This window comes from Sminthopsis crassicaudata, chromosome 4, assembly GCF_048593235.1.
Source record: "Sminthopsis crassicaudata isolate SCR6 chromosome 4, ASM4859323v1, whole genome shotgun sequence".
In the NCBI taxonomy this organism is placed as follows: Eukaryota; Metazoa; Chordata; class Mammalia; order Dasyuromorphia; family Dasyuridae; genus Sminthopsis; species Sminthopsis crassicaudata.
In genome coordinates this window covers 207601562-207624759 of record NC_133620.1, presented here as the reverse complement: position 1 = coordinate 207624759, position 23198 = coordinate 207601562, and the positions used below count along the sequence as shown (strand labels likewise).

The following is a 23198-nucleotide window of genomic DNA, read 5'->3' as shown; positions in this document are numbered from 1 at the left end:
ATTATTTCCAAACATGTTTTTATTCAAACACTTAATATCACACCATCACACCCAAGAAACTCAACTGCACAGATTTTTAAATAAGGTATTAGATCTTTGCTTCTGAATGTTAAAATTCTAGAACTCAAATTTTATCACAACAAATGGCACAAGTTGGCTTTTAAATTAATAAAGTGCCATGAACTAAGTGACATCTCTTTTAAAAACTCAACATTACACATGCACTTAAACTTGGGCAATTGCTCTATGTACCCAGAAATTCTCCAAAGTACACAGCTACAATTCCTTTCTATTTGTACTATCAGATTCTCTGTAAGCATTTAATAACATACATTGGTCAACATTTTTCAACCAATGTCAGTTTATGTTCAGACTAATCAGAGAATCCAAAGAACTTATGAACAGAAGATTTTTCCTCTCTCTCTTCCTCATTCCCAGGTTATACTATCCTTTTCCTTCTTAAGGACAGAGACTCAAAAATAAACATATTTTCTTCTGACTGTAGCATAATAACTAAAGCAGAAATCTTTTAGGATATGGTATAGAGTAGTGGAAAGAATAGTGGAACATTCAAAAGACCTGAAGTTCTATTTCTAATCCTGTCACTAAATAGTTATATAGTTATAAGCATATTCCTTAAATTCCCTGGGTCCCTTTTTTATATTAATAAGCAATTTGGTTTTTTCCATGAATAAATCTATGAATCCTCGTAAATACTGAAGTGCTAAATATCATCATACAGCACAGCTAAAAGGTGATAAAACTAACAATTTTTTCCTGTTAGAGGCAACTAGGTGCTGCAGTAGAGAAAGCTGGGTCTTGAGGCTGGAAGAACCAAATTCAAATCCTTCCTCAGATACTTCCTGGATGTGTGATCTTGAGTAAGTCACTTTTCCTATTTGCCTCAGTTTCAACACCTGCAAAATGAGGATAATAGTAGCACTTACCTTACAAGGTTGTTGTGAGAATCAAATGAGATATTTAATAAAGGTGTTATTTCCTCCCTTCCTACTGTTTTTATTATTTATATTGTACATAGTATTTATTGGGGTTTATGGTATGTGATTTGGACAGCAAAAATATGTATAGGGAAGCTAGATAGTGCAGTGGATAAAGAAGTTGGTCCTGGAGTCAACAGGACTTATGTTCAAATCCAGCTGCAGTCACTTAATACTTACTAGCCGTGTGACTCTAGGCAAGTCACTTAGCCACAATTGCCTCGCCAAAAAAAAAAAAAAAGTCCAATTTTAAATAATTTTACATTGGTAGTTAGTAGACACCAACCTTAAACTGGACAAGCAACAATAGCAACTATATTCTTATAAATAAAATCCCAAGCAAATGGAAAGGAAAAACATTTAATCTGTACCATCTGATATTCCTTCTCTTCTTCTGTCATCTCTGGTTCACTTTGTTCTTCTTGAGGAACTGGAGATGGGCTTCTAGTAATTTTTCCACTGCTTGCTGCTTCAACATTTTCAACATCATCGTCATCCTCATCACTATCCTATAAAATGAATAGTGCATGTATGCTTTATTAATTTATAATGTAAAATCACCCACTTATAAATCATCAAACTCAGAAAATCTCAAAGCAAGTCAAACGTAAAAATAAAAAAGCAAAACTGAACTTGAAAAATGTATTGTGCAATGTGTATTAATTTGCACTCTGCAATTTTAAGACTGTATTAAATAGGAAAAAAATTAAAATGGAAAGAAAGCATATTGAAAAACAGTACTGTTATTTGCTCATTTGCTAATTTCTTTTTGCTCAGTCAGTAAATTTCCATAGAACATTTTTCTATCTTACAGATAAACTAAGAAAATATCACGCACACAATGAACTAACTATCCAGTCACTTGGCAGCATCATCATTTCTTTTTAAAGTTATACATCATAGATCCTAAAATGGTTGTCTTGGCCATTATGGATCTTTGGGTTGTTGCTATTCATCTTTCATTCTTGAAGAGTAACAATGACATCAAGAGGTTGTTATCTTGACTTAAGGGAATTGTGTAAATGAGGACTGACTGTGCAGAATCATTATCCTTACTCCCTCTTCCAACATCATCTTGCCTTGGACATTATGAAATCTTTGGATAGATGCAAGGGAACAACCACATCTAAAGCCTAAAACCTTTTTTTTTTAGTTTATTCGAACCATTTTTATTTTTTCAGTAGATCACTTGCAAATGGATAAGAATTGTTATTAACTCTCAAACAGATCAACTGCTATCAATAATAAAGTCCATCACCAGAGTAGCCTCAAATTTTTATGACAGGATCCAGACACTAAAATAATTGAGAAGTCTCTCTGAGTCTGTTACTACTTCAACTCTTATCTACAACATTTTTAAAGTGGAATGAAGGGCAATTGGTTACATGGCAAAAACTTTTAAAAGTACAATATATATTAACAAAAAATATCTCATCCCAAATACCACATATGACAGACACAACATTTTTTAAGTATATCAAAAGTTATTCATCAGAATTTACCCCTTTCTCACTTTCCCCTGCTAGAACTGGGAAAAGAAATAAAATTAATGGTATCAGGGGAAAAAAAGCGGCAAATAGGCCTTTTCCCAGCTAAATTTAAAATCCCTATGATGTTCCCTGGCCATCACTCCACTACAGGTACTCTATCCCTTCCCACTATCCCTCCCTTCAGTTTCTCTACCTACAGGAAAATTTAAGATTGAGGGCAAGGAAATTTTTGAATGTTCATCTTCAATGCCTACTATATGACAATTAACAAATGCTTGATTATTTATTCATCATTCTAAATAAATTTCACTAATTGACCAGTTTTTTAAATGTATTAAAATATATAAATGAAACAAAAATTTTGTGGGTGCTGGAGTTATGAAACTATTTCTCATTTAATTAAAAGTTAGATTTTACTTACAAATTTGCTTCTCTGAGGCAAACGAGGACCATCCCCTCCTTCAGCTTCTTCAGTTGACTTCTTTTCTTTTTTGGATAACTGTGAACGTTGCTGTTCCATTCTCTCTTTTTCCAATTTCTTTTGTTTTTCACGTTCCATCTTTTCAAGACCTTCACGAATCCAAGCTGGAAGAGTTCTGCGTTTTACTGCATCTGTATCACAAGGGAAAATTTTTACAATTCTATCAATTGAAATAAAATCATAATTTCTGAACTCACTTTTGTGGTTGATTTCCCTCCCTTCTTTATATACCTCTACTTCTCCTGAACAGTCCCCAGGAAAAACAACAACAAAACAAAATAAAACAAAACAAAAAAAAACAACTAAAGATACAGATTTTTGTTGTACTGAAATTCTTGTGATAATCTTCATTAAGACAGAACAAAAACACTAATAAAGAAAAAGCCTCATAGGACATTTTATATTTTTTCCTAAAATGACACATTTTATTTTAATTAGGTAATAATTTTAAATTAAGAACAGAGTCAGTAGCTATTCATGGAGAAATTTACTAGACTATAAGCTCCAATAGGGCAAGGATGGTGTTTTACCTAAATTTCTTAGATGTCTCAGGGCCTACTACAATATTCTATACATATTAAATACTTAATAATTGCCTGTGGAATTCCAGTCCTCAAGTCAAAAAGGCAAAAAATATATATGCCTCAACCATAATATAAATGAAAACATCATTTAAATACTTCAGCAATCTGATCAATAATGACTTTAAAGGACTAATGGTAAAGTATGCTTCCTGCCTCTTGGAAGAAATGTGGTAAACTAAGTACAAATGGAGACAGTTTCAAACAAAAACCAATGAGTTAATTTCTTTTGTTTGGTTATACTTATTTGGTTCAATTACTGAGGAGAGGGAGGAGCTTAATCACTGGAAAACGACAGTGATGTAAAAAAGGGGGCATCAAGAAACACTTAAAAACAAAATAAATGAATGCATGGGTCATATAATAAAGTTAACATTTTAAAGATGAATAGTCCTCAAATGTCTACTCAGATTAAAAGCAGACTAATTTTTAGTAGCATTAAATATCACTTTTTTTTAGCTTCCCAAATGCAAATTATTTGAAAAGTTAGATTACTAAAATTAATTCAATATAATGATTTGTTACCTGTCAACAGTAGGCAATATCGATTATAAGCTTTAAGTTATTTTTTCAGTTATTTGTATGATAAACACCCAACCATCAGCAACATATTAAGATGTTTTATGACTATTTTTACATTAGAACTTGATCATAATGAAGCTAGCCTAGAATTTTTAAGGATTTGTTTCATTTAAATTATTTTAGCTTTAAAATAGAATATTGTCAACTTTATTACTTTTTGCTGCTTCATTTCCTAGTATATGATGCATGCTAAAATTACTCAATTAAGATGCCAGGCATTAGGGATACTTAAGGGGGAAAAAAAAAAAAAAAAAAAGAAAACAGGCCTTGCCCTCAAGGAGCTTAAAGTCTATTGAGAGAAACATATATAAATGCAATTAAAGTACAAAATATATGTTAATTAAATACAAAAGTTGGGGGAAAGGCATTTGTAGCTGGAAGTGGTTGAAGAGAAATTCAAGTAAAAATTGGTATTTGAATTTATCTTTGAGGGATCCTAGGGATTATAAGATGTGATTTTCAACAGGATCACATTATAATTGTATATTCTAGACATGGGGCCAGACTAAAAAGGTGTACACACAGAAGATGGAAAGTCATATCATAAGCCCAGTAGGCTAGAGTCAGACTAAGAAGGGCTTTAAATGAAAAGAGGACAGTAAACATTCTATTCTATAGGCCTCTGGATAATTGCACCTACTGGAGCTTTCTGAGTAGGAAATGACATAACTAACTGTGTTCTTTAGGAATATCAAGCGGACATCTGTGTAGAATATGAGTTAGATATGGGAGAGACTTGAGGCAAAGAAATTAATTACAAGGCTAATTCAATAATCAAGAAAAAAAAAATTGACAAGGGCCTGAAGTAGGGTAGTAACTGTGTGACTATAAAGGAATCAGAAGGAATGACAGCAACTAAATGAATATGTACAGCGAGAAAAATTAAACATCCGAAGATGACGCTCTAGGAGAGTGATTCTTTCTCAAGAAGTTAGGATAAAGATAGGTTGGGGGAAGCAGGGGAAATAGTAAATTCTATTTTAGACATGTTGAGTTTGAGATGCTTAAGGACTTAAATTATTTCATATAAATATATATGCTTAAGGTTTAGTTATCTCTACATAAATGTATGTATGTGTGTATCATACATAATACACAGGTATTAATTTTTTAAAAAGTATGTACACAGGACAAAACACTAATATGCACTGAAAATCGAGGGGGCAAGACACAACGAAGTTTGCAAATAAGACTAAGAAGGAAGAATCAGGCAAGAAAGAAGCAAAATAAACAAGAGAGTGCAAGACCTAGAAAACACAAATAGAAGAGGGTGGTCAGTGGTGTTCAAATGCTGTATAAATTTCTGAAGGATAAAGAGTAATAAAAGATGATTTGGCAAATTAAGAGATCGATGGTAAATTTGAAGAATAGTTTTAGTTGAGTGATAAGGCTGTAAGACATTGAGAGGAGAGGAAGAAGAAACAATAGAGAGAGAATTTTCTAGGAGTCTGGGAGGGAAGAGGATATGGAAGATAGAAGAGGGGAAGGGAATGGGAGAGGGAGAGGGGGAGGAGAGAGGGAAAGGGAGAGAGGAGAGGGAAAAGGAGAGGGAGGGGGGAAGAAGAGGGAGAGGGGTAAGGAGAGGGAGAGAAGGGAAGGGGGAAGAGAGAAAGGGAGAGAGAGAGAGAGAGAAAGAAAGAAGGGAAAGAGGGAGGGAGGAAGGATACAAGGGAAAAAAGAGTAAAGATTAATGAGTCTATTGATGAAAAGTATCACCTCTGGAGAAGTTAAGGGAAGATAAATGGTTTTGAGACATAAGACAATGGAATAAGGACAGGGAAAGACCTTGATTTTACTGGTATAACAAACTCCATGAATGAGGAAAATCTTTACTAATGAAAAACAGTTCTTCATTTTTATGAGAGGTTGAGTGACTTGCCTAGGATTACATAACTAATTAATTGTCAGAGGCAAGACTTGAGCCTAGGTGCTTCCTAGTTCTGAGACCAGTTTTCTATCTACAATGCCATGCTGTCACTAAAGAACTAGAGAAAAGGGGAGGGAGGTGGGGGGGGGAAGGGGGAGAAGGAAGGGGGAAATAAAAGCAAAGCTTAAAAACAAAAATTAGCCAAAACTTTTATATGATATCCATAGCAAAATTCAACAGAACTCATACTTTGCACGAGGAGGAAATCAGGCTGATTATAGTGCACTAAATAAAGTTAATATCTACCAATTTGTGGAGGTTCCTGCTTCACAGGTAATGCTATGGGTGAACGCTGGCGATCCCTGAATGATGGCCTCTCTCTTCGACTCTGGGGAGGTGCTGGAGGTCCTGGTGGTCCTGGTTGCCAATAAGGAGGATGAAATCCACCTTGTGGTGGACCAAAAGCAGCCCCATGCTGAAAGAGTATTGCAGTTTATTTTTCTTCACATTAATACTATACATTCTCTGGGACACACACGTGTTATGAACTGGGACAGTAGAAATCCATGCGTGCAGCAAATCCATGAATTCCAAGGTACTAGTGTCCACCGATTTTTCTGTAGCCTCTAGAGCCTAAGCTTGCTTTTCTTAAAAAAGGTAAGAAGTGTTCTGCCCGTCTAACTGCAAAAAGCCTTTACAATATAAACTAATACACTATTTTTCTCATAAAATGTCAGGAAAGGAATATATGACTCTTTCCCATGTTGTGAGAGATGATTTTGAAACCATTCGGATGCTAAACATTTTCTACCATCAATTAATAAAAAGACCTATTTATTTTAAAGAATAAACAGACAAAATCTCTTCATAATAGTTTTCTCTTGCTGGTGAAGTTAAATAGTTCACAGTCAGTCAAGGGATTTATGTTTAGAATCATCACCACCACTAAAGATTTACAGCTGGTCAGGACCTTTGAGATCACTTAATAACTTGTTCAATTTATGGATGAGGGAAATGAGGTCCTGAGAGGTTAAGTGACTTGCCAAAGACCACACAAGTAACAAGTAGCAGAGTAAGGATTTGAACCCCAGGTCCCCTGATACTATCTGGTACTCTATAGTTTGTGCTGCCTATGCTCCCCATGTCTCATTTACACGTCCCTTGTTACACGATGCTTGCTCTGTGATTTAATGAGAAAGGCAAGATCAATGGAGAAAAAAACTTCTTAACATGTCAAGTAGTTTTCATATGCATATTTACTGTGGTCATTAGGCTGCTAAACTGGGTAATTATGCAGCTCTGTTTTACAAAGCATAGAACTGTACAGAATAAATGTGACTAAATGTTCAGGTACTCTACTCTTAATGAAACAATGTTACACTGAATACCAATTTGGAACATATAACTGACAAATGCTTACTGCCAATCAAACTTTATACAATCTCATGCATAATTAAATCTCTAATTCAGCTTGTGAATTTTTAATTTCTCTCTAAAATTTAAAATATTAATTGTCCCACTTACAAATTTAACTTTTCTAAATTAGTTATCTTGAAATGACACCTAACACTAAAATTTAAAAGTAAATCCAAATAAAGTGGAGGGAAAAATAAAGAAAATCCCAACAGTAAATTAATATTACTACCCTCCATAGAGTTCTATGTCCCTGGTTATGAATTGGATGCTACAAAGGATATTTACAATTTAATATCATGTCATAACAAGATGGGAAAAAAAAAAATCAAATATGCTACAAAGGATATTTTAAAAAAAAAAAAACAAACCAAAACAAAACAAAAAAAAAAAAAAAAAAAAAAAAACAATTTAATATCATCTTGTCATATACAAGATGGGGAAAAAAAACAAACTGGTTCACTGGCCCCACTGCAAAATTATCGGGTGGTCCACCAAAGTTGTGATTGTTCTGGTTAAATATATGCCTGTTGTCGGGGGCAAATTCCCCACTGTCCTGACTGTTGCTGTCTTCAGAAGGAGGAACAATGTCCATTGGGCCTGGTGTTGGTGGCATCCATGGCTGATCTGGAGGGGGGTGTGGGGGTTGGTGATGCATTCCCCATTCTATTTAGGATTTAGGCATAAAAACATTCAAGAGGGCGTTATAAAAATATCAACAAATGTTATTTTTTTTTTTTAAGATCTCAAGAAAGTAAAATTTTTAGTAAAGAATCAGAGCTCTTTATGAAGACACTTTATGACTTCTTGGTCAATTTTTTAATATATTACAAACACACATATGTATGTATGAATATATGTGCATACATATCTACATATAGATGTATATGCACATAAAAAAGGAATTAGCCACTTGAAGTACATCCAAAATAAAATATCTTAAGATTCAAGATAAATTTATTCTCTAGGCCTTAATACATAATCTGAATGGATAATAACTTCATCCACTGCAATGCTTGACGTATACATATGAAAATCAAATGCCTGCCTAAAAGTTTTCTTGAATGGAATGAGGAAATCTGAAACAAATTTTTTTTTGTGCTGAATTTTCTAGTCACTTTTTTTTTTCAGCAACAGCACCATGACAAATATCATAAATTTGTATAAATTTTTCAATGAATCATTTATCCTCACAACATCCCTGTGAGGTAGGGGGCAGAAGGGACATATATCCTTAATTTACTTATGGAAAATATGAGGCACACAGTTACCTGTCAAGAATCACAAAGGAAACCACTGTTAGAATTTGGGGTTTTGAGGGTAGGGAAGTCACAGCTGCATCATTTAAAAAGTTTAGATTTGAAGCTAAAACATTTTTAAACCTGGGAAGAAATTGATAGGGATTCAATGCTATATTTAAGTTAAAACAAACTGAAACCACCATATGGCATCAGAGACTGAGGTGTTTATATATTTATAATGCTACTTTACGGGATGGGGGGAGGGGGAGGGAAATATAACGTCCTATAAGGCATGCAGTCTTTTAAATAAAAAGCTTGTTCACCTAATGTAAAAAGGCCAAACGATTTGATCCTTAGCAGAATTGAATCTGGGAGATTTATTCTGTATTAATGAAAATCACTAAAGGAAATAACTATGAAGACCATTAAAATAAAAACGGTGAACTGTTATCAAGCAATCCAAATCACATAAATAATTTAACAACTACCAAGAAGTAAAAAAATAAAATAAAACAAAACAGATAAACAAAGCATGGAAGGATATCACTATCTGAAAAGAGGGAAGAAAATGGTGTATGGATAATAAGGGCAATAGTATAATTGACAAAGCAAATTTCTTTTATGGTCATCACAGTGACACCATTTTTCTTTAACTAGAGGCTGGACATGTTTTGCTCTGCCAGTGCTGCTTCTGAAAAGGCCAGAGGTTGAAACAGAGAGGGCACTAAGTGCTCTCTTCCCTAGATGCCAAGTGAGGTTTCCACAGTGTTCCCAGCCCCTGTCAGCCTAGGAATGAAGAACCAAGAAAAGAATCAAATTCTGAATGCCACATACTAATAAGCAGGCTGAGTACAGAATAATTTCAACCATAAAACGTATAGGCCAAATCAAATTGAAATGAATTCTTTTAAAGGAAACATTCATTTTCAAGAAGTCATAAAATAAGTTAATTAAATCATTTCAATCCTACTTTCATATTTTAAAAATAAAAATCTAATACTAAATTACATGGAAAATTCCCATTTTATAAAAAGAACAAACCTGGTTGCCACATTCGGTTAAAATTTGTATCCCCTTGAAAATTCCCATGGTTGTTTGGACCAGACTCTATTCCTGAAATGTCTTGTCCATTTGGCATTATTCCTGGAGGCTGCTCCACCACACTTTGCTGTCCTGAGGCTTCTCGCTGAGCAATCCATGCTTGAGCTAATGCAGCCCAATCAATCTGACCTAAAAATTAACAGAATAATTTTAAGATTCTAAGCATAATGCGGGCATAATGTCATATCTCCACTACTACCTCTATCCATTTTGTTAAAAGAAAGTATCAGAATATGAGAAATACAAAAAAAGTTTCCCTATATTAAATTGAAAGTACTTATGTTTTTATGTAATCTTATTAGTTACTTATCTTTTCTTCCTAATCTTATTTCATATACCAATTTCCCTGTTATCAATGATGGCATCATTACCTTTCCAATACAAAAGATTTAACAACTTGAAAAATATTTCATTTCTTTTCTTTATTAAGACAGCAGATCTTATGAATTCTTTCTCTAAAAAAATTCACTGACCCCTTCTTGGCTATCTCTACTAACTTCTGCTGGCTCCATTCATCCTCCATATCACCACCAAAATATTACTACTCATGTGTCAATTCCCCTGTTTCTCCATATTCCTTGTATCTCTACTACAAAGAGGCTAGTGTCATTTAATAAGTTACTTGCTCATCTTTGCTTTCTGTTCATAGGCTTGCTAATGTGAGACCCTCATCTAAAAGTATTCTAGTCTCTTCTCCAATAATCAAAGTTTAGTCACTTTCCATTAGAGGCCTGATTAAAAAACTTTCTTGGTCGAAAGTGGGGGGAAAGGGAGAATGATGATCTTTTTTCTGCCAAGAACTATTTTGGATATTTATATCATTCACAGGCCATACAAAATTATCACCTTAACAGAACTCAAGCAGTAGGACATTGTACCTAGCTTTCAGCTCATCATCATCTGCAATTGCCTTAGAAATAATTTCATGAGTCTTATATGTCCCACAGGCCAGACATTTCTGCCCCTTCCTCATCCCCAATCCATCTCCAGTCTAAAGGCTGTATATAAAAGCAAAAGGAAAAAAGGAAAAAATAGATTTTCTTTTGTATTTGGAGCTAGAAAATTTCTAGAAACTTCTTGCTGCTTCTTCAAACTATTGGCTTTTTCAGGCAGCCAGGTGGCGCAGTGGATAGAGCACCAGCCCTGAAGTCAGGAGGATCTGAGTTCAAATGTGGCCTCAGACACTTAACACTTCCTGGCTGTGTGACCCTAGGCAAGTTACCTAACCCCAAATGCCTTAGCAAAAAAAAAAAAAAAAAAAACCACTTTGCTTTTTCAAATTAACATTGTTGTTTTTTCTCTTTGGAGTCACTGCAATATTATACTAATAAGATAGCATCTATATAGCACTTTAAGATTTGCAAAGAGCTGTTTATCTCATTTAATCCTCAACAACTTTGTAAGGTAGGCACTATTATCTCGATTTCATAGAAGAGAAAACTAAGGCTGAGAGAGGTTAACTGACTTGCCCAGAATCACACATCTCTTAAATGTCTAAAGCAGAATTTGAACTCATATCTTCCTGATAGAAGTCACTTGGATCAAGTACACAAGTGTCTGATGCAAATCAGGGAGTAGCAACTGACAGATCTATCACAATACCTGGTTACTAGTGAAGACTGAAAAAGGGGCCTAAGTATGAGTTTAAAGTTGGGTTCTGGGAAAGGAACAAAAACAGAAGCTGGCAGACACTATGTGATTTCGTAGGGACCTGTCTCTGGAGTGGGGTCTTGAAACCACCCAGCATTTAGCTCAGTCTGAAACTTAAAATAGAATAATCTAGGCAAGGAGAGAAGACCAAGGGGCAGCTTGCAATTCTGTTGCTTTGAACTTTCAGAGCCTTCTACCTAGATAACCCAATCCTACCCAGACCCAAACCAAGGCAACAGCCTATAATGCTGACCAAAAGGGCAATAATCAAACCACTTTGAACATAAATGAAAGCTTCTCAATCCATCCCCAGTGAAGAACACAATGTATAATAATTAGAGAAAACACCAGCAAGATCCAGAGAATATAAAACAGCCAAGCAATGGGATATTGTCTCCAGAAGTGTGCAGAGCTTAACTGTAACAATATTCCAATTTATAAAATAAAATCAAATGAGTAAACAAAAACAAAAATGAACTTCCAGCATAAAGAACTATTATGTGAGTGAGACACCAAATGAGAATTCAGAAGAGAATGATTTGGGCACAACTTGAACTAGAATTCTTGAAAGAAATGAAATAGAGTGGGTTGCTTTTTTGATTTTTTTTTCCCAGTTCAAAATGATTTTTACAAATGAAGATATTAAAGGAAAAAATATGAAAAGAAATATGAGCTATGAAAGAAAGTCTGTGAAAGAGAATTGCTGGCTTAGCACAAGATTATTGCTATCACTATAATCAACAATTAAAAAAAAAATTTTAGGGGTGAAGTAGGATGGAATAGTGAGGAAAAGATGTCATCTCTCCATGTCCCCAAATATCATACATCAAAAACAATGACATAAAAGATTAATTTGAAAGGAAAAAAATAGGAGAGAGATTAATTCTCTACATTTTTTTCTGCTTCCAGTGTACTGTACAAAAAGATATAATCTTTCTAGCAATGATCATCCTAAGACACTTCATGGTCTCTAAGTAAAAGAAAAATCATGTTCAATATATTTTAATTTTCAAGTACAGGAAAATGAACTAATGTATTATAAAATGATTTCAAATTGAAAACATTGGTACAAGCAAAATAACTATTTGGACATGAATACATATTTAACTTATACTTTAACATATTTAACATGTATTGGTCAACCTGCCATCTGGGGGAAGAAGTAGGGGGAAGGAGGGGAAAAGTTGGAACAAAAGGTTTTGCAATTGTCAATGCTGAAAAATTACCTATGCATATATCTTGTAAATAAAAAGCTACAAAAAACAAAACAAAACAAAACATACAAACAAAAAACATTGGTACAAAAGTCAAATCTTCAATTACAACTATCCATATAACTCCTAGAACTTTATGCAAAAATCAAATTAGTTAATAATTTACTGGTCTGTTTTAATTATAATTCATCCTTCAAAAAATAAATCAACTTATAGAGAGAATTCCTATTCTCGATCAGATTCTCTTTCATCACTAAGGAACTAGGTGCCAGTGTAGAATTAAAAATTTTGAAGTCACCTTAGAATCTGTGAAGGACATAAGAGAAGCTGAGCAAAGTTAGATAGATTACATAATTTAGGGGGAAAATTTACAGAAATGATGAGTAAGATCCCATGGATTAAAATTCTAATGGAGAAGTCACTGTACAAGATGCCAAGACAAGTCTGAAATAGAATCTGATTCAAAGAATCATGGTGATTTTCAAGGAAATTTACACTTTAAAGAATATAGCAACCAGGTTTGTTCTAAATTAAAATAAAATTCTCAAACTTAAAATAAGTATAATAAGGCAGAAGAGAGACCAACAGGGATATAAAAAGAATTCATCAAAACAAAACCATATGTATAGTCTTATAATAACCAATATCAGGAATATGAAAGCTCAAAATAAGCTGGGGCCAGAAAGAAAAATCTAAGAATATTCAAACAAAATTAAAAAAAAAAAAAAAAAAAGTTTATGTTTCTGGATGTGTGGTTTTTTTCAAGCTTTTTTCCCTTTTTTCTGAGACTGGGGTTAAGTGACTTGCCCAGGGTCACACAGCTAGGAAGTGTTAAGTGTCTGAGACCACATTTGAACTCGGGTCCTCCTGAATTCAGGGCTGGTGCTCTATCCACTGTGCCACCTAGCTGCCCCCTTATTTTGCTTTTACTTTCTATGACATAGAGAATGAACTTTGAACAAAAAAGGAACAAAAATAGTTAAAAGAGAATCTAAATCCAAGATACTTAAGAAGGTAGTAAGAGAATACAATGTGGCTCTTGAGTTCAAATCCCCTGACATATACATTAACTACATTCTTGGGTACAGAAAGCACAATCATATATGATAGTTGAAAGCACTGTCATTATCTGTGGAAGACCATAAAGAACATGAGAAGCACTACAATGGAGGAAAAGGGCAAATGTCCTGCATTTCAAAACAGGTAACTAACTAATGGCTGAAAACTTATTATAAGCTTCACTTTGATTCCAGGCAAAATTCTAGAATATACTGTTAAAAGGCTGATAAGAGAACATCTAGAAAAGGAAAGAGTGATCTAAAAGAACCAAAACAGGAACATCAAAATCAGGTCATTATTTTCTCTTTTGGTCAAATTAATAGGCTGGTAGATTAGAGGAATTCTACAAATACAATTCATCTAGATTTTAGTAAAGTATCTGACAACAGCTCATGGCATAGGAAAAAAAGAGATAAGGACTAGATGTGATACATATACATTCAGAAATGGATGAATGAGTCACTATAGTGGCCTATGCAGTTAATCTGACCTCAGACACTTAATACTTCCTACATGTGTGACTCTGGGCAAGTCACTTAATCCCAATTGCCTCAGCACAGGGAAAAAAAAAGATGCAGGGGTTTAAACGGTCTGTAAGCTCAATACAAGTCAATGATGTGACATGTCAACAACAACAACAACAAAAAAAAATGCTAATGTAAGCTTTAAGCTGTATTATGGAGGCAAAGGATCTAGGACTACTACATTAATTAGTCATATCTGGTTAACACATTTTAGGAAGGAAAGAGCTAAAGGCAGTAAGCAACCAAAGAGCAATAAAAGTGAGAAAGACTCAAAATCACACATAAGAGGATATGCTTAAAGAACTTGGAGTGTTTAGCCTGGAAAATAAGGATTTAAAGGGGATGGTAGTTTTTATTTATTTAATGGCTGTCACATGAAAGCAGAAACAAATCCTAAGATCACAAAAATCATCAGCCTAATTTATGTGTTAGGCTATTCTTTATCAAAAATTATTATAATGAAAAGTAATAATAAAATTCAGATGGGCATTTCCCTCCCTCCCACCATCTTTTAAAATAAAGTTCAGTTTCTTCCTTACTTGGATCCTGCTGGTGCTGAAATGACTGCATCCATTGCTGTTGATTCAAAGGCCATTGTTGCCAAGGTTGTCCTCCTTGGTCCCACATTTTTACTTTATAAATTATGTTTTCTATCTTCTACAAATTAAATACAAAAGCAAAAACAATGTTATTTAATTTCAAATAGAAATAAATTGAGCTCAACACAGCTAGAATTATTACATAATACATTTATGTGATCAGAGTTCTAAAATTCTGGTCAACAGGTTGCTAGAGGCAACTGGAATTTTCAAGCAAAAAGGCAAAAAAGGAAATGTTCGTGCTAATTTTCTACTATAGTTTTAATGATTAATAACCTTACAGAGAGAGAAAAAGGAAGAAAGAGAAAGAAAAGGAGAGGGGAAGAGACAAGAGAGAAGTAGATTAAATCTAATTCAATATGCTATCTTGAATATCTTATAATAAAATCACTTTTAACATTCACAACAAATATTATTTTGAAATTGTTTTCATCTCAAGGCTTTCCTAAGTCTAATAAATTCAACTTTCTACATCATTCTTCTAACATTTCTTCCATTCCCCACTATGATTCACTTACTCCTTCATATTACAATAGGTTTCAAAAGCAAAGGCAGAGGTGAAACAGTAGTAGTTACCCCAGAGAAGTAAGCTTCTTGCTCAAACAGGATGAAATTGGTATTACCAACATAGAACTTTTTTTTTCCTTTCTCTGGAACAGTATCAGAACACTTGTTTGCAACAAAATTTCTAATTCCCAAAGTTGAGAAAGATTATGCCAAAGAATGCACATCATATTAATTTTTTAAATCTCCTATCATTAGTGACTAAAATGCCTGTTTTGTAGGTTAACACAATGATGCATTCTACTAGCAGACCCTAGCAAGACTAGGCATTAAGTAATGACCAAATTTTTTTTGTCTTTTTTTTTAAAACAGGCCAGTAACTTCATTGTTATAGCAAACCTGAGATGAAGAATTTTTTTTTGCCTATTTAATGCAAATCACCATTTACTTTGCAGTTTATGACCAACTGCTCAGTGCTCTAAGAGGCTCTATAACTGAACCAAGATCTTCCTAACTGTAAGGATAGCTCTCTCCTTGATGCCATATTTCTTCTTTTATAGAAACCAAATTATTATATTACTCCCAATGCCTAGACATCTTTTCTTTTTCATTTTTTACATTCTCACTTTTCTATTCTCTTCCTTTTTTCCCATCTACTTATGCCTTAGATCTACTAGTAGTATCCATGGATATTCTATAACTGACTGATTATATACCAAGCAAAGGAATAGGCGTCTAAAGAGGTACTTTGGCTTATCCATGATCCCACCCCTATAGATTACTATTGTTATATAACTATGGGCAAATTGCATATTCTTCCAACTAGTTTCAGCTTTATCTCTAAAATGGATACAATAGTACTCATCATATACTTGTTCTCATACTCTCTCTCTTTTGCATGCACATACACACAAGCCACACATAGAGAATTGTGGCTGTTGTTCAGTCTTGATGACCCCCATTTGGAGTTTTCTTGGCAAAGATGTTTACTATTTCCTTCTCCAGCTCTTTTCCCAAAAGATGAAACTAAGGCAAATTTAAAATTTCAAGTGACTTGCCTAGGGTTATAGTGTCTGAGGCCAGATTAGAAATCAGAAAGATGAATCTTTCTGACTCCAGGCCCAGCACTCTAGCCCAATATACCATTTAGTTGTGTGTGTGTGTGTGTGTGTGTGTGTGTGTGTGTGTGTGTGGGCAGACACAGATACACACACACACACACACACACACACACACACACACACACACAGTAGTAAAATTATATATGTAGTAAATGTGAAGAAAATGAAGTAAATATGAAAAAAAATGTGTACTTCGCAAACCCATTAAGTGCTATAAAAATCTGAGCTACTTATTAGTAAAGGTAGAAATTTTGCTTACACCTGTAATTAAAAAGTAAAACTATTTTTTCTTAACAATTAGAAAGGTGAAAAGTAACATTTGGTACAAATACTAAGTCAACTATTACTACTAACCTTAATGTTTGCCTCCCTGTTAAAACTCAGGCTGCTTCACAGATGCAGCTAAGGATCATAGCAGCAAGTTTATTTTCATCCTGAAATTAAAAACAAAACAACAAAAAAAAAAACCCACTAGCAAACAACAATTTTCCCATTATTCAAACAAATCTGATGACCTTACTCTCCAAAGATTCTGATAAAATCATCTTTAAAAAATTGGCAAATTTAAACAACTGTGGTACTACCTCAAAATTCTCAAAATAGCTAAGATGACAGGAAAAGATAACACTAAATGTTGGAAGGGATGTGAGAAAACTGGGACACTAATGCATTGTTGGTAGAGTTGTGAAATGACCCAACCATTCTGAAGAGCAAGTTAGAATTACACCCAAACTGTGCATACCCTTTGATCCAGCAATGTCATCACTGGGTCTGAATCTCAAGGAAATAATAAAGGAAGGAAAAGGACCCACATGCGCAAAAATGTTTGCAGCAGCTCTTTTTCTGGTGGCAAAGAATTAGAAAATGAATCAATGCCCATCAACTGAGGAATGACTGAATGAATAACTTATGGCAATCAAAGTAATGGAATATTACTTTTACAAAAACTGAAAGGCCTGGAAATATTTATACAAACTGATGCCGAGTGAAACAAACAGAACCAAGAATATATTTTACATAACACAAGATTGTCTGATGATCAACTATGAAAGACTTAGTTCTTCTCAGCACTTCAGAGATTCAAGGCAATCCCAATAAACTTTGGATAGAAAACACCATTTGCATCCAGAGAAAGAACTTTAGAGACTGAATATGATTCAACACATGCTATGTTCACCAACGTGATCCATAAGGAATTTTTTTTTTAAATGAATGTATATATATATATAACCAGAAAAAAAAAATATTGGAAGTTTTCCTTGAGTTTTTGGAGGGTTGGGGGGAAAAAAATAAATTTAACTGATAAGTAAAAGAAATAAACCAAAATTAAAAAGGTAGAATTTTCCCACATTCTTATAATTCAACTTAATCATTACAATCAAAGACAAATTTATATAATTTAAGGAAGCATATTAAACAAGAAACATATTACACAAGAAGCTGGAGCCAGCTCTATAACTAAGTGGTCATATTTTCAGTGAGCATGCATCTGAAATCAGCAAATGTTACAAACTATTATTGTTTTATTGATTAACTAGATTTAAGACAGTAATAAAGAAAATGTCAATAATTCAGATTAAATTTAAAAATATGTCCTGCTTAATATGGATCACAAGATAGTATGTTCACCTTGTTTGTTGTTTACTTGCTTTAAAAAAAAATTTTTTTTTAACTTTCTGATCTGTTTTTCCTTGTGCAGTTTGATAAATGTGGAAATATGTTTAGAAGAACTGCAAATGTTTTGTGCTATGTTGGATTACTTGCTGTCTAGAAGAGGGAGATGGGAAAAGAGAGAAAAGTTTAGAACACAAAGTTTTATAAAGATGAATGTTGAAAACTATCTTTCCATATATTTTGAAAATAAAAAGTTATTGCAGCAGCTAGATGGCAAAGTGGATAAAGTACCAGCCCTGGAGTGAGAAGAGCCTGAGTTCAAATTCAACCTCAGACACTTAACACTTCCTAGATGTGTGACCCTGGGCAAGTCACTAACCCAATTGTCTCACATACACAAAAAGAGAAAATAAAAAGCTATTATTGATTTTTTTAAAGTATGTACTGCCCAGTATACCAGACTTGACCATTTAACTAGTAAAACAAATCTTCCTTTTCTCCTAGAATAAAACTGCCTTAATTTTTTATTTATATCGCCAGCATTTAGCACAATGCTTTTATATATTGTGCTTAATAAATGCCTCATTCATTTACTCTATTGTTAACTAATTGCTAATAACTCAATTATGTTTCAGGTAGAAAAGATCACAACACATTTTTCAGCAAACATTTTATATTTAGTACTATTTATTATGTTCTTCTCTGATACGTCTTACAACTTAAGTTTCTAAAATACAACTTTATGACTTCTTTAGTCAACGTTCCTTTTTTCCAGTTCTCCTTAACACTAATAAAATTGTAAGTGGAATCCATATTGGGACATTAATTCTTAGGCATAAGTTTTCTGTAACTAGCTCCTATTCTCTTGCTTTTTTACTCATTACTACAAAAATAACTCACATTAATATAGCACCTCACAATTTATAAAGTACTTTCCACCTGTGACATAAGTTGCACAAGTATAGGATGTTCCAAAAAACCCTCAAACTTGAAATTGGATAAAAAAAATTTTTAGGAAACACTGTATGATCAACCACCTTATGGGTTTTTTTCCCTTATTATAATTTTTTTTCAATTAATAAAAAGTTATCTTCTTTTCCTCTCATCTTTCTGACATTGAAAAAGTAAAAAACAAAACTCTTGTAAGAAATACTTAATTCAAATAAAACAAATTTTCATTCTGATCATGTCCAAAAAACATCAATCTGCACTTAACTACCACTTCCCTATCAGGAAAAGCAGCATGCATCATCATGGGTCCTGTGTAATCATGGTTGCTCAAAGAATTAGATCATAGTTTTTAAGTGGTACAAAGTTGCTTGTCTTTAAAATACTGTTATTATACAATTGCTTTCCCGGTTCTTCTCACTTCACTCAAAATCTCTTCGAAGGGGTATTCCCAAGTTTTTCTGATATTGTCTCCATCATTTTTATACACAATAGTATGCCATTATATTCATACATCACAATTTGTTCAATCTTTCCCCAAAGGATGAGCAACACATTAGTTTCTACTTTTGTGCTACCACAAAAAAAAATTTAAAACATACATGTATGTTTTAAAATTTACTTTAAGGTATATTTTATATCATATTATTTCAAGTTATATATTGACATGAATTATAATTTAAAAATTTATTCTACTAATGTGTTATTTTTACTAAGTATTACATGTATGTATAAATTATAAATGCATATAACATATAATACATAACAACCTTTTTTTAAACATATATTTTTTTCCCCACACTTTTGTTGATCTCTTTAATATATAGAGAGAGGCAGTTAGGTGGTGCAGTGGAGAGAGCACCAGCCCTGAAGTCAGGAGAACATGAGTTCAAATATGACCTCAGACACTTAACACTTCCTAGCTATAAGACCCTGGGCAAGTCACTTACCCCAATTGCCTCAGCAAAAAAATACATAAATAATGAAGTATATAGTTGGAGATAATGCTGGGTCAATGAATATATAGAATTTAATAACTTTTGGGGCACAGTTCCAAAATTATTTCCAAAATATTTATACAATCACCCTGCATTGATGTGTGCTTACTTTTCCAAAAGTCCCTTCTATATTTGTCATTTTCTTTTTTTTTTAATGTTTGTTTGTTTGTTGTTGTTTGGGGGGGGGAACTTTGTCAATCTAATTTGTTTGAAGTAGAAACTCAGAATTCTTTTTATCAGCATTTCTCTAGTAGTGATTTGAAGCATTTTTTAAAAAATAGCTATCAATAGCTTATATATTTTACTCTGAAAATTGCCTGGTCAAATCCTTTGATTATTTATCAACTGAGGCATAGCTCTTATTCTAATAAATTTCAATCAGTTTTCGTGTGTGTGTGTGTCTGTCTGTGTGTGTGTCTGTCTGTCTGTCTGTCTGTCTTAGAAAATGAGACAGCAATATGTTTTGAAAATAAAAAGCTTTAATTAAAAAAAAAGAGAGAGAGAGACATCAGAATAACAAAGATTGTTTCCCATTAACTTAGTCCTTTTCTCAATTTAGGTCCATTGGTTTTATTATGAAAAAAGCTTTTAAATTTTATATTGTCAAAATTATCCGGTTTACCTTTTATGATTCTATGCCTTGTTTGGTTATGAACTCTTCCCCTATCCATACATCTTTCATGTAATTTTTTCTAGCTCTTTTAATTTGTTTATGATGTCATCCTTTGTGTCTTAATTATGTATCCATTTAGAACTATCTTGGTTTACAGTAAAAGAGGTTGGTCTTTATCTAATTTCTGTCATCTGTTCTCCAGTTTCCCCAAAAGCATTTTTTTAAGCTTTTTATTTTCAAAACATATGCACAGATAATTTTTCAACATTAACCCTTGCATAACTTTGTGTTTTAGATTTTCCCCTCCTTCCCCCCACTCCCTCCCCTAGATGGCAAGCAATCCAATATATGTTATACATGTTAAAATATGTTAAATTCAATATGTGTAAACATATTTATACAATTCTCTTGCTGCACAAGAAAAATCAAATCAAAAAGAAAACGAGTAAGAAAACAAAATGCAAGCGAACAACAACAAAGAGAGTGAGAATGTTATATTATGATCCATATTCAGTTCCCACAGTCCTCTCTCTGGGTACAGCTAGCTCTATAAGTGTTTCTCAAAAAGTGTTATCTTACACTCAAATATTTCACATTTTTGGATTTATTAAACACTGAGTTATTCTACTCTATTTAATATACTGAACCTGTTCTATTGATCAACTCATTTCTTAACTAACACCTAATTATTTTGATGATTACTATTCATATTATAGTTTGAAAGTTGGTAACTACTAGGATCTATTGCTTCTCATTTTTTTTCACTATTTCTCTAGAGATTCTAGAATACGTGACTAGAAGATTTCCAACAATTTTATTTCAAAATTTTACTTCAAAAATGGAATTTCTCTTTCTAGGCTTAATGGTAATATAAAATAATGCAAATGACTTATGTGAGGTTATTTTATATCCTGTAAATGATAAAGTTAATGATTTCCATTTTTAGTTGACTAACTAGGATTGTCTATTTAAGCTAGCAGAATATCTAAAAATGGCATTAATTAGCCATTCTTGCCAACTTATTGGAAAAACCTCTAGTTTATATCCAATATAAATGCTGAATCATGGTTTTATCTAAATACAAACTGAATTAAGGAAAGATCTGTTTATCCTTATTCTTTCTAGTATTCTTAACACAAATGGGTGCTGTTCCAAAAGTTATGTATACATCGACATGATTATATCTTTTGCTGTTCATGGTATTAGTATGGTACAAGACATTTATAGTTTCCTAATACTGAACTCTACATTCCTGGAATAAATCCCTTGGTTACTGTGTATAAACTCTATATGTTGCTGAAGTGTCCTCAATAATACTTTATATAAATTTTTGCAACAATATTCTTTAGGAATATGGTCTACCAACTCTTGAGGTACTACTATACCCCTCTCAGATTGGTTAAGATGTCAGGAAAAGATAAGTGAAACATGTTGGAGGGATGTAGGAAAACTGGGACACTAATATTGGTGGAGCTGTGTATGGAACTGATTCAATCATTCTGGAGAGCAATTTGAAACTATGCCCAAAGGACTATCAAACTATACATACTTTGATCCAGCCATGTCTCTACAGTCTCTTTATCCCAAAGAGATTAGATAGGACCTACATATGCAAAAATGTTTGTGGCAGCCCTTTTTGTAGTGGCAAGAAACTGGAAACTGAGCCATCAGCTGGACGATGGCTGAGTAAATTATGGTTATGAATGTTATGGAATATTATTGTCTATAAGGACCTAATCAGCAGGATAATTTCAGGGAGGCCTGGAGAGACTTTGTTAAATGAAGTGAGTAGAACCAGGAGATCATTGTACACAGCAACAGCACGATTATATGATGATCAATTCTGATGGACTTGGCTCTTTTCAACAATGAGGTGATTCAGGCCAGTTCCAATGATCTTGTGATGGAGAGACTCATCTGCATCCAGAGAGAGGACTGTGGGAACTGAGTATGAATCACAGCACAGTATTTTCACTCTTTTTGTTGTTTGTTTGCACTTTGCTTTCTTTCTCATTTTTTACTTTTTGATCTGATTTTTCTTGTACAGCATGATAATTGTGAAAATATGTATAGAAGAATTGCATATATTTAACATACATTGGATTACTTGCCATCTAGGACAGGGAGTAGGGGGAAGGGAGGGAAAAAAATTTGGAACACAAAGTTTTGTAGGGGTGAATGGTGAAAATTGTCCATGCATGTTTTGAAAATCAAAAGCTTTAATAAAAATTTTTTTTTAAAAAAAGGAATATTGGTCTACAATATTTTGTTTTGATTTTCCCTGGCTTAGGTATCATATTAAGTATATTTATATCATAGGAAAAAATTAGCAGGAAGCTTCCCCCAGCTTTTCTTCATTTTTAAAATAGCTTTAATAACACTGAAGTTGATTATTCTTTAACTATTTGACAGAAGTCACTCAGATCCATTTAGTCCTAGGTCTTTTCTCTTTAGGAATCCACTTCTGCTTGTTCAGTTTCTTTTTTCAGACATTCCAAAATCTAACCTGACACTGGCTGTATAATCCTAGGCAAGTCACCTACTCTGTTTGCCTCAGTTTCCTCAACTGTAAAAGGGGGGCAGTAATAGCAGCATCTAAC

General features: G+C 33.4%; 1 protein-coding gene and 1 non-coding gene across 3 annotated transcripts in view; both read right to left on the bottom strand.

The window, feature by feature from the left end:
• PNISR (PNN interacting serine and arginine rich protein) overlaps positions 1–23198 on the bottom strand; it is a 47747-nt gene that overhangs the window by 5041 nt on the left and 19508 nt on the right. Inside the window, exons 2-8 of one of the 2 annotated variants that reach the window (XM_074310228.1) lie at positions 16780–16859; positions 14741–14858; positions 9695–9883; positions 7864–8078; positions 6306–6474; positions 2910–3100; positions 1370–1507 (exon numbers count right to left, since the gene is read on the bottom strand). In XM_074310228.1, coding sequence (XP_074166329.1) covers positions 1370–1507; positions 2910–3100; positions 6306–6474; positions 7864–8078; positions 9695–9883; positions 14741–14828 — 990 coding nt within the window. In that variant the 5' untranslated portion in view covers positions 14829–14858; positions 16780–16859. Of the gene's footprint in view, positions 1–1369; positions 1508–2909; positions 3101–6305; positions 6475–7863; positions 8079–8172; positions 9440–9694; positions 9884–14740; positions 14859–16779; positions 16860–23198 lie in introns of those variants that run through there. The other variant, XM_074310229.1, reaches the window with a different exon arrangement.
• On the bottom strand, positions 16357–16560 carry LOC141542044 (small nucleolar RNA SNORA23). Its single transcript, XR_012482049.1, has one exon. It is a non-coding gene; the product is annotated as a small nucleolar RNA SNORA23 (small nucleolar RNA).